Consider the following 12,911-nt stretch of genomic DNA (forward strand, 5'->3'; position numbering starts at 1 on the left):
GATAAACCTCTCCACAAAGTCGGTTTGATAGATAACCCAATATCTTATGTGAATTGATTAACATTTTACTATGACTATGTATGTAAAAAGGATTTTTTTTAGGAGAGACAAAATACCTATTTGGAAAAGAAACTTTTCTATCAAGTTAAAATTAATTTATATATATATATATATATATATATATATATATATATATATATATAAGGAATTTTTATCTAAAATAAAATCTACTTTTAGGAAATTTAAATATATATTTTTAAATTAGAACTTGTATAAGTCAAATTTCTTGGTACTATATTTTTCTTTTTGTGCTATATTTAAGAGGTTGTCATATCTAACATATATTTTTTTATATACATGAATTTAGAGACTGAATCACTCATTATATGCTTATTATCTATTAACTATATTAATTCATATGTATTATTATTAGATTAATGGTTTTAAATTAAATTAAACAGAAAATGTGATTATATTACTGATGTCATAAGTTTTCTTTTTCTTTGACTAAAATACACATAGACATAATCTTTGAAATAGCGATGTTAGGATTTACAAATTCTAATCGATGACGTTACATGTAAAGTTTACCTGGAATACTAATTCGCTTTACCAAACATATTAGGTAAATAACTTGTTTGTTTAGCTTAACTAATTGCCAAGATGCTTTTATAATATAATAATAGTATAAAACAAAATGAGCTTGCTCGTGCTTCAAATTAAATTATTCTAACATTGACTTAACGTGTATTTGGATCTATTTTTTAAAAAAAAATTACAACTATCTTACGTAATTATTTTAAAAATATATTATTTTCTACTTCAACTATATTTCTAAAGATACATAAAAGAATTTAACTGTCACGCAGTTACAATTAAAAAAAATTCATTGATATGACTTCTAACTTTATTATTATAAAATTCAACAAACTTATCTGAATAACAATATATAAATTATTAATATTATCAAACTATTACCTATTTCTTTTCAAACTTAAAAGACTTTTTACATTAAAATTAAGCATAATACAAATCTCAAACAAAGTTAGAGGTACAAAAGTAGTTTAACTTTATTAAAATGCTCAAAACGAAAGTATCATTGCTTAAGAACCAAATCACAAATAATTTGTTTTTTCTAATAAAAAGTACAAACAGTTTTTTTTAAAAAAAAAACAATAAAAATTGGGGAGACTTTTCTTTCAGCCCCGTGAAAACTTTCTTGAAGGAGAGAATTTCTTTCCAGCATAATTGTTAATATGGATTGGGCACATCAACCTAGCTAATCTGATTTCACTAAAATGGTAGTTAGGTTAAAAAATGACTCACCAAAAATAGGTAATATTGATTTAACTCACTTAACATGCATATTAATTAGATCTGAATTGGGTTAATACGATTGAAAGAAATTGTAAAAAATAAAAATAGATTAAAACTATTTGGGAAGACAATAATCCTAATACTCTTTTGTCTTTCTAGAATGGTGCACGTTGGTGTAATGAAATGAGATGTTAGTTGGCTTCAAAGTTGACTCTCTCACAATGATAACCCCATGCAAACACTCTGATAATTAAGTTAGTAGTGATTTTATCATATAAAGTTTTGCTTTAATTTGGATGGGAAAAAATGTATTCATATGAAGTCTTGGGTGAAGATACTTATGGGGAAAGGGAAGTGACATGAATAGATAGATCATTAGATCATATTGTTAGTCTTTTATTGCTTTTCCATTAGCTTTTGAGTCAAAAGTAGACCATCAATGCATGTATGTGCAAGAGAAAATGCTATATATAAATTATATTGCCAAGTCCATTCTTAAAAAATTGTACAATTTGGTGTCTCGGATGATTTAGTCATGCACCAACAAGATTAACTACAGATATGCTATCCAGGGTGTTGAGATGAAAGTGAACCCTCTTTGATTAGGCTAGGTCCTTAGACCATTTTTTGGCCTAAGATGGTACCATAACATATATTTTTTCCACTTAATTACTAATATTTCCTTCTTTTTTTTCCTCCCAGTTCACTATTCATTGATCATCCATCATGTTTCATTCATCATCAATGAGAGGCAAGAGCTACTTGAAGAGAGGTGAAAACAATTATTATATTTCAATTTGAGTGTTAGTTATATGGTGTTTAAAGATTTGAAATTCTGGTAACAATATGTAGGATTTGAGTTTTGATGGAACCATGAGATTTGAACTAAAGATAGAGGATCTCTCTCAAAAAAACTAAAGATAGAAGATGAATGAAATAATAGAAGAAATAAAGAAAATTCCTAAATACTTACCCGTTATATCTTACATTGATTTCAATCTTATCCCTTATCCAATATTAATATTATTAATTAATTAATTAAATGTTAACAATTCTTTCCTACTTACAGCAAGACCTTTTCTATATTTTTTAAAGAAAAATCCAATTTTGTTAACTCGTATATACTTCATACCATTATCACTTACCACACAATACACTTTATATACGAAAATACATGAATCTATATCATTTTGTAGTATACGATACTATTTTTTTAACTGGAAAGGATCCAAGGCTTCTATTGAACCAATCCATTTTAGAGTAAAGAAATATCTTTATTCACTGTGCAAGCCAAAATCGAATCTTAAATTTTGATTAAAAGAATTAAGTATTGAATCCCTTGTATCAATTGTGTTGAATTACTTATTTACATATAATATCTTTAATACTTTCCGTCTTTCACTATAAGAACTTTTTTGAGAAATTTATTTGTCCATTTTTTATAAGATTTTTTTAATAATTTTAAGATGCATTAATATTTTTTTACATATTTTTATTTAATTTTTTTTCAAACATTAATGAAAAATAAGTAAATCGATAAAAAAAATTAAAATGATAATAGAAATAATTAATAGATCGAATATAATTAATTAAATTAATTATTTTTTCTAAAGACATGAATTAATTGAAAAAAAAGATGGAAGAGAGTAAGATCTAAACAAATCCCTTGTTGATTGTGTTATACACAATTTACTAAGAGCATGTTTGAATAGAGAATTTTAATTAAGGAATGTAATTTATTAAAGAATTTAAATTTCTTTAATCTAAAATTCATTTGTTTGGATGTTTTTTTAAGAAAAATTTAAATTTTTGGAATTTTAAAACAGAATTTTAAATAATTAAAAATGAGAAATTTTAATTTCCTTCTAAAAGTTGAGAAATTGAAATTCTTTTCCAAAATATCCGTTTATTTCATTTATAACATTCATCCTCTCTTCTACTTGAAAGTTTCTAAATTTCATTTTCGAACTCGCAACTCTTCTCTCAGGTATATCCTTTTCTTCAAGAAACATAATCCGAGCTCGCGAAGCGTCGATTGAGTGCAGATGTAAGGGGACACGCAGCACTGTATCTGTCAAGTCAGGGGAGCAGTTGTCGCTACCTATCACAACCCGAAGGGCTTGGGTCAAGCGCACGACTGAATGATGTGCTCGGATGTGGTGGTGTACGCTGCCGTATCTGGGTTATCACGTGAGACTACTCATGCCGCATCAATATTATTTATTTAGTTTTGAAAACACACAAATCATATTTTCTCTTCTCTTTGTATTCATTTTCTTTCACCCTCACAATTTTAATTTATTTTATCGAAACATAAAAAATTAAAAATAAAAAATTTCAATTAAAATTTTTAAAATTTAAAATTCCTAAATTCCTTCCTCCAAACCCATTCTTAAAAGGAAAGTAGAAGAGAGAGAGAGAGAGGCGAGAAAAGGCTTTTGAGTTATGATGATGAAAGAAATCATGATTATTTATCTGAAACTAAGGGGGTTGAGTGTGAGGCAAGTTGTGCTTTTACGAGATTTAGTCTAGGAGAATAAGAAACCCGGATTGTTCACGTGCCAACCAAGAATCTCGAAGCTCCCAAAATCCAACAGCTAAAAAATTCACAGCTGTGTCATCCATGACCATGATTCAATCCCATCCAAATCCCTCTCTATAATGCCTTCATCAAGATCCAGTAGTAGGAACGAAACAACGATTGAGTAATCCTCACTTGATGATACTACTAGTCCTGAGATGATAACATCAAACTTCGCAATAACAACGAAACTTCCTTATAATTTATCTTTCTCTCTTTCTTTCTTTCTTCCTTCCCTCTCTTCTATTCTCTTCTTGTCTTTACATCACACCCTCTTTCCCCCTTTGCCAAAGCTCTGATCTTTTCCCTCTCCAATCCCCGTTTCTCCACTTTTCTTGATCAGGGTGCCTCGTTTTCTCAGTTTCTGAATCATTTTTTGTTCTGGGCCTCTCTCCACTTCGGAAAAAGATCTGATTTTTCGCCCCCTTTTTTTTGTTTCGAATCCCTCGTGAACCCTCTTTTCTCGATCTGGGGTGTGAAGGAAACCGCTTTTTATCGTTTCAATTATGAGGAAAAGGGAGAGGGAGAATCCTTGTGGCGTGTGTGGCCACTATCACAAATACGAAGAAGGGGAAGTGTGTTCAATTTGCGGTCACCGGATTCCGGTTGGATCGGAGAAAACTTCGATACAAGTCAGTGCTTTTCCTTCCGTTGTCCTGCCGGAATTTCTTTACCTAGGAAGCTACGACAATGCGTCCCGCTCCGAGCTTCTCAAGACTCAGGGGATTTCTCGTATCCTCAATGTAAGAGGGGTGTTATTGTCTTTTGAATCTGGCATCTTTGCAATTTCATTTTTTCAATGATCATCTATGAATGTACGGATGCCGGTTGGTTAAATGTTGTGTGGGGGGGTGGGGTTGTTGTTTGTGGGTTATTACGTGTTGTTGTTTGAGGTTTCGGTTTTTTATTGGGTAATTGTAGTTGGTGTGGTTTAGGTTATTAAGGGTTTCTTCCTTAACAATACTCTAATAGGTTTCTTAGTGGCAAATGTTGTTTGAGTGTTTATTTTCTTATACTAATACCTTTGAATTTTCTGTCTGTGCAGACTGTTCCTTCTTGTCAAAATCTCTACAAGAACTCGTTTACCTATCACTGCCTTCCAGATGACAAAACTTTGCCATTTGATGAAGCAATTCAGTTTCTAGGTATGTTCTTTTTTGTCCATTCAAAATTTATACTGCTTATAAATTCACTTGCTTAGGTGCTTCTTTAACATGGATTTGCATTTTTTTTATTAATACCTCTCAAACATGATACTTGCACATTCTATTGGAACTATTGGAATGTCAGTCTACTCTTCATGCTTTAATACAAATAAATGATCTGCTTTGTGGTCTTTTTACCTTTATTGCATTTGGTATTTCTTATTTTTCTAAAAAATAAAGGTACAGGATATGTTGTATTTCTGTCATAGTGATTGATTGTTCTTCTAAAAGAATGGAATGGACACATTTTCTTTTACGATGATTTTTGCACTTCTACTTTATATATTGCTCTATGAACCATCTAGTCAATTTATGTACTATTAATAAGCTGTAAATGGGAAAGAAAAGGCAATTGAATCACATAGACCTGGGAATCTTGGATGTTTGTTCTTCTGTGAGTATATGATTTCAATTTCCCTTTCCGTCCACTTTTACCTATAGACTTAGGTGGTTTGGGCATGTAGAGAGAAGACCGGTAGACTCTGTAGTGAGGAGAGTAGACCAGATGGAGAGAAGGCAAACAATTCGAGGCAGAGGAAGACCCAAAAAGACTATAAGAGAGGTTATCAAGAAGGATCTCGAACTTAATGATTTGGATAGAAGTATGGTACTTGATAGAACATTATGGTGGAAGTTGATCCATGTAGCCGACCCCACCTAGTGGGATAAGGCGTTGTTGTTGTTGTTGTCCACTTTTACCTATCTGTGAGTGTTTTCAAAAGAACCTGCTTAAAGTTAATGTTGAAGAAAGCTTCTTCAGCAATTTGATTATTTGAGAGCATCCGTGTCATCTATCAGTGTATCACGATGATTTGTTATATTTTTTTCCCCTCATCATCATCAGCATCTATACCCATGACTTCAGGTTCTTGACATATTAAAGATTCTTTCAGGGGCTTAAACTTTCCCAACAGTGCATTATTGAGTTGGAGTAAAGGAGAAAGCTCTAATCTATTTTTCTTATCAGTGAGCACCATACTGGTTGTTGTACTGAGATAAGTACCATGTTGAATAGTGGTGTGGAGCCCCCCCCCAGATAGGAGCACCATACTGGTTCTTCTACTTGATAGGAGGTGAATTACACCCTAGAAATATATAGTAATTAATGAGAGAGAAAATTATGGAGCCCCAAAAATTAATGTTCATGAAAAGGAAATAAAGATATTATTTATTTTACATACATAATTTTACAAATTTCTGTTGTTAACTGTATATTTTTTATGTTGATCACGAATCTTATGGTTTGTGATATGTTTTGATTCATGATTCCAAGATAGGTCTTTTTATTCACAATTTGATAACCAGTACCTGGAGGCAATTGTTATGCTATCCTAAATTATCTTTCAAAATGTCTAAGCCTTAGATTGTGATAAAATTGGTAATTTTTTGTGGTTTTTCACCTTTTCCCTAACCATGTTCTGCTCCTGCTTTCTGCTAATCTGCTCCCATCTTTTCTCCTCCAATATTGTTAATCGTGGATGGGGAGACATGTTTGTGTGGACTTGTATTGTAATGTATTTCCATCATTGGATAGTTAATCTCTGAAAAAATTCTCTAGTGTATTAAGCTTTATTTGAAGTTGCTAGCTCTCTAAATTTTTTTCTCATTTGGTTTAGTTTAAATGACTGTCATTTATTATAACATTCCCTGTTGAAGTTTAGTTTTATATTCTATTTTGCATATATTTGTTTTCCACAATATAATCAGCCTAAAATGTTGACAACATTAACGCACTATTAAATGAGTAAATGCTGTTATTCCCTGCATTGAATTATAACATTTGATTTGGCTAATTAAAACTAACTAGTAATCAATAGTTTGATTAGTTTCTTCATTTTACTATTGGCAATACTTTTTTCTCCAATATGTCTTCCTATTACCCTTGATAATGAAGTGAGTGCTGTGTGCTTCCTTTGCAGAGCAATGTGAGAAGGACAAGGAGCGTGTTCTGGTTCATTGCATGTCAGGAAAGAGTAGGTAAGATATTGCTGCAACATGCTATCATAAGCATGACGGTGACATTTGGCAGTGATTAGTTTCATTTGAATTAGTTAGTGATAACCATCATAAAATAAAAGGGAATTGATATAGGTTATTGTACTGCAGCCTTTCAAATGAGGAATGCAGTATATAAATGTTATTATTTTCTCTGAATCACATGTATTCTACGGCAGGTCTCCAGCTATTGTGATTGCATACTTGATGAAGTTCAAAGGGTGGAGACTTGCACAGAGTTATCAGTGGGTAAAAGAACGGAGACCTTCTGTTGAATTAACTCAAGGTATGTTTGTTTACTGTTTTCATTTTTGCTTTCAGTCTCCAATAAAGCCATCAGATTGAAGTGTGGGTAAGTTTATGACTTTTATCTGGCCAAGTTATTTATTTGAAGACCATTATGGAAAACTTGATCAAATTTAAAAGGAAAACATTTGCACTTCCATCTGTCCACTTGTTCCACCATCAATTCACTAGTATTTTTCCTTTGTTAAGCCATGTGTTTTCCGGCGACCCACTAATGCTGTTGGTTTGGTTCCAACAAATCTTATTCTTTGTGCCCATTTCTGTGATATGTCTGATTTATGCACATCACTGTTTCAGTGTTTCTGTTTCTCTTTTTTTGCTGTGTTATGTACTGCACTTCACAGCTCACAAGCTCACATTGCATGAGTCTGGTCTTATTGTTCCATTTTGTTTTTCTATTAATTTCCATCAACTTTGTTTCTTTCCCTTATTGATCCCTTATACTTCTTGACTTTTGCCATTATATTATGCTCTTTAGATAAATGGTGTCCGTGTGTGTGTCTGGAGTCGGGGCTATGTCTTTTTTTGACTATTAATTTGGATTGCTTTTTACAATTAAAAAGGAGCATTTATATGTGTGTAGTATAATGGTAATCCTGATATTTGTTTTCCCAGTCCCACTATATTGTTTTTGGAATCATCCAGGATTGACAAATGACAACTATGTTTTCACATGCATGATGATTGTTTCTTCAAAATGAAGCTGCCATCTTCAGTTTGTTGTTACAGTAATAGAATACAAGGTTTTTGCCCTTTGGTAATAAACACACCATTCTGAATAGTTTCTGTTAGAATTGGTGTGATATTACTCGTTTCCACTTATTTATGTTTTTCTGTATCAAGTAGTGAATAATTTCAGGGTTTGGTTGCCTTTCACGAGGCTAATTATCATCTTTCTAACATGCATACTTCCTCTCTTAATGTAGGTGTGTACCAGCAACTGCAGGAGTTTGAGCAAAAGATCTATGGACCGATTGATAGTGGCAGCTCTGTGCCGCCTGGTTTCTTGCCTACAGCACCTTCAATTAGCTTTGGTTTCCCAAAGATCAATGATCCAGCTCAGCTTCCTTCCTTCAGCACTGCTGGAACTCCTTCAATCTTTGCGCGAGCACCCCTAGATATTGCTCCAACCGAGTTTACATTCGGTGCCGGTCAGACTCAGAAGAATGTGGCTGGAAACCCCTATAATGCAAATCCAGCAAATCCAAATGGCACTGATATCCAAATGGATGGTTCTTGATCCTTCACCAGCCACATGTGTGATTAAGCTGCTTGACAATTTGGCTTGTGGTGAAGCTTGCAAGGTACCAGGCTGCCATATTTCAAGTCAAGTTTGCAATAATCATAAGTGACTTGTCTATTCTACACCAACTTCTTTTTTCCCTTGTATTTCTCAAATCTTTTCATAGTTATCTCTGGTTGTAGTATTGAGTTACAGCATAATATTCTTACTGGCCTCAGTAGATCTGCGCGACAATATCCAGTTTTTAATATTACAAGCAAAATCTTGTCTATAAAGTCTACAAAATAGTAAACAATCGAGCTGTGGAACCGCTGTTCTGAAATATAGAAAAATTCATGGATAAGCTTTTGAAATTCACTATCAAGTTTTTCACCAAAACCATAAGATGCTTGTTATCTGGCGACTGAATGTGATTTTCTGATCGTGCTTTCTGTCCTATTACGTAAGCATATTAAGTTATTCACGTGGAACTGTCAACATTTCACCACTTATGTCTCAGTCTCATCTCACCCTCAACATCAACATTATTATGTACTCTATCATTCACTTATGCTTAATCAGGCCCAGCTCAATAATTTATGGTCGCATTAAAGTCATGTTATACCTGAGTTCCATGCAAAAGCCTTGCCAATTCATTTAATAGTACTTAGCAATCACCATTTTTCTGTGGTTTCCCTCCTCTCATCTCTAATGTTCGATGAACAGTAAAATTCTGTGATATTTTTACTTTTTATTTTAATTTAAAACTTTTTTTTTCACTTTCACATTTTTTTTTCTTTCTACTTTACCAAACATACACTAAAGCTTGAACAGATATTTCTTGTCCTTTCAGCCTTTACTCATTCAGTCATTCTAGTGTCCACATAGCTTTTCAAAATTAGACCAAATTGAAGTGTGTTTTCTTTCTCCTCTAATACTAAATTTGCATTTCTCTGTTTTCTTTCAAGGGAGGATGACCCTTGATACAATGATTGAGTGTGTTTGGTTTTACATTGAGAGGTTTTTAAATAGTCATTGAATTAAAAGTTTTGAATTTTTATTTCTCATAAAATATGTATGAAAATGTGTAGCTGTTCTAATATTAAACCAAACTAATCCTAATCCTAAGTTGTTATCTTATGATTTGAATCTCATTTGTTTAAATCTTGAAAATAACCTTCCGGTTTATAAGAATAATAATAAGGTTGTGTACATTTGTTTTCTCCAAATCTTAGTAATCTTTTGGCTCATAAGAAATAACCCTAAGTTGATAGTTTTTTTTTTATGATCATTGATAAAAAAAAAAAGTTGTATGAAAACTTCTTTGCTCTTATTGTTTTTATAAAATTGTGAAAATGCAAAATAAAAATATAGCTCCTTATCAAATAAGTTCATTAAAATAAACTTGTTTTTGCTATCATTTTTTAGTTGGAAGCTAATATATACTTGTCGAGGTTGTCTATCTTCGCAAAAAGTCTTTCCATTTTGAGAATAGGAGAAAACATTTATGAAGGGAGTGGGGAACCGTGCATATAAATAGAGTCTTATATCTAAAATAATAGAGGAAAATCTAGTATGATTAAATATGAAAAAGAGTGAGGATCATTAAAAACAATTTTGTTATTTGTATGGTACATTACGTGTTGCATATCATTTCTAGTTAGAACAATCTTATCTCAATTTATTTATATATTTAATGTTTTTTTTCCTTTTATAAGCAAATGATATGTATATCAGTACTGACTTGTCCCCATTAAGATTTTACACCAACACTAGGGGAGTGACTCAATATAATGGCTAACCTTAAGCTCACTTGAAGCACAAAGATTTTTTTAATTGACAATGTTAGTTGTTAATATTGTTAGTATGATGATAATGACAATCATAAAAAGAAGCATAGAAGCCTTTTAATTTTGCTGCCAGCCAAGACCATGATGAAAATTTGATAGAATCTAGAAGTCATTGTGTATTTATGTGGCGTGACCTTTTCAAACCCAATCATCACTAATTCCTTGTGTGTCAGACGTACACCCTCCAATCATTATTACATGAAATAACTTTAATAATATTGGTTCCCAAGGATTTCAACATCAATTTAGGATCGATATTAAATCGACCATTATTGAAAGTATGTATTTTTCAACATTAATTTTAAAATTGATGTTATAAATCATTATCTATATCGATTGCTGGTTAAAATCGATATAAAAATGTGACCAAAATTTTATATTTTGAAATGTTTTTTATAATGATTTTAAAATGTTAATGTTTAAAGGCGTATACAATATTAATTTTTGACAAAATTAATATTATTTTTATAATTTTTTAAAATATTTTGTTTGCTTTTACAATGAATAAATTAAAACCAGAATTAGTCGAGATAATTTTTACAATAATGATATATATATATATATATATATATATACTCAAATTATTATGGAATAAATAGCTTGCAAATTAACAAAGACTACCACGATGGTGATGCGAGTCATCTATTCTATCACGCCCTTCCTTTGGAAATTTAACCTGCAAAGGAGTTCTTTGGTCATACCCAAATTGAGATCATGAGCAAAATCATATATATGTTGCGGGTACAAATGGGACTGTGCCATACATTGTTTTTCACATTCAATGTTAATAGGTGTGAAAGTTGGGACTGTTATAGATAGAATAATTAACTTAACAATTACAACAAATACAAAAATGGAACTGAATGCTACAAACTCCATGGTAGTTTGATTCAAAACTTTGCTTACAATGAAGGTTGCAAGGATCTTCGTTATATTTACAAAAACCATACAAATTTTACCTAGACATCTATTAGGTACTACCATTTGCACGATTTCCTACAACAAATTATATATCAACTAGTCACATAAATAATTAATCTCGTAAAATTCAATGCACACAAATTAGAATTGAACATCTAGAATTTGTGGAAAGTAATGCTCATCATCAGAAACAGTGTGGCTGCGAGTGTTGTAGCTCTTTATGTTGCTTCTCAGCCTATAGTGGTTCACAATCATGGCCGAGAGAGATGGTGTTGGGTTGAACAAACCACAATTCACCACCGGAATGTCAATGTCCTTCGGATCAATCCCCGTTTTGGCCAAAAGAGCATCCAGGGCATTGAACATGACGATGTTTTCCTCTAGATGCACTTCGTTCATGCAAAGCTTGGGCGGGCAAGAAGTGATTCCTCTGGGAAGGTAGGTCTTGTCGCCCAAACCCGTCCTTGTGGAAATCTTCCTCTGGAATTGGAGAGACTCTTCCTCGAACCCCTCACTCTCTTTGGTCATCTTTAGAAATCCTTCCATCGATATTTTGTGTTCTTTCTTCGGCTTGTAGCACGCGAAGTCCACCAGGTACACCGTCGGGGAGCGTTTCCACCGGTACAAAGCGCCCAAGGAGAGGAGCACCGTCGAAGCCACCGCCATAGTCTCAGCGTCGAGAAGGTGGTTGTGGATGGGAGTAGAGTTTGGAGAGCTTGAGACAACCGGTTAGAGAACATAATGCTGGCTGCAAGTGAGAAGAAGCTCTATGAGCAAATCTTCAACGGAGTCGAAACTTCCATTGACGATGCTGGCTTCATGAAGACGGTGAAAGGTCCCAAATCGTGAATGGTTAGGGTTGGGGTTGCGATGAGTGGTTAGATTTGAGGTAGAGGTGAGGGGTTAGGATTATTAGAAATGTACGGTTCACATGTTAAGGGATCAATTATAATATTAATTTTTATAAAATCGATATTAACCAATACTAATAACATCATGAGTTTATAACAACTGATGTTAAATTATTAAAATTATTGCTAAGGACATCAGTTACCTAACTAATGTTAAAAATGATATTTTATTTATAAAAATGTTAATATATATTTTTTTAAAGTTGATTTTTTTAAAATCAATATTAAATAGGTGATGTTCTAGCAGTGAATTTTGCTTGTAAATTTTTTAACAAATCCTCCTCCCAAACACGTTCCATGGTACACGATGCATATAATTAAGTAGTCTTATACCTATAATATTTCCCAAAATTAAAGGAACAACTTTTCTTATTTTATTTTTGTTGTCCTTAATAAAACCCACATATATAATATAACAAAGGTTTCATCCCCAACAAAGGTTACCCATTACCCACACAATCTTGTTGGTTGCTGTTATCTTAACAATTCCACATATATTCACTTTCTCCCTTGCCAAATAAACTATAAATAGTATAAATGATATAAAACTATATATAGCTAATGAGTGGGAAGCTATATAACTTCATGTAGTATGCTCAAAAA

The 12,911-nt window shown here is 32.3% G+C and overlaps 1 protein-coding gene across 1 annotated transcript; it reads left to right on the top strand.

Moving 5' to 3' along the window:
• Positions 1–3,746: 3,746 nt before the first annotated feature.
• Positions 3,747–9,004, top strand: LOC114399997 (protein-tyrosine-phosphatase IBR5-like). Its single transcript, XM_028362236.1, has 5 exons — positions 3,747–4,641; positions 4,944–5,043; positions 7,023–7,080; positions 7,278–7,384; positions 8,331–9,004. The coding sequence occupies exons 1-5, from the start codon at positions 4,405–4,407 to the stop codon at positions 8,642–8,644; spliced, it is 816 nt and encodes a 271-aa protein (XP_028218037.1). The 5' UTR covers positions 3,747–4,404; the 3' UTR covers positions 8,645–9,004.
• The last annotated feature ends 3,907 nt before the right edge of the window (positions 9,005–12,911 follow it).

Source organism: Glycine soja, chromosome 2, assembly GCF_004193775.1.
Source record: "Glycine soja cultivar W05 chromosome 2, ASM419377v2, whole genome shotgun sequence".
NCBI lineage: Eukaryota > Viridiplantae > Streptophyta > Magnoliopsida > Fabales > Fabaceae > Glycine > Glycine soja.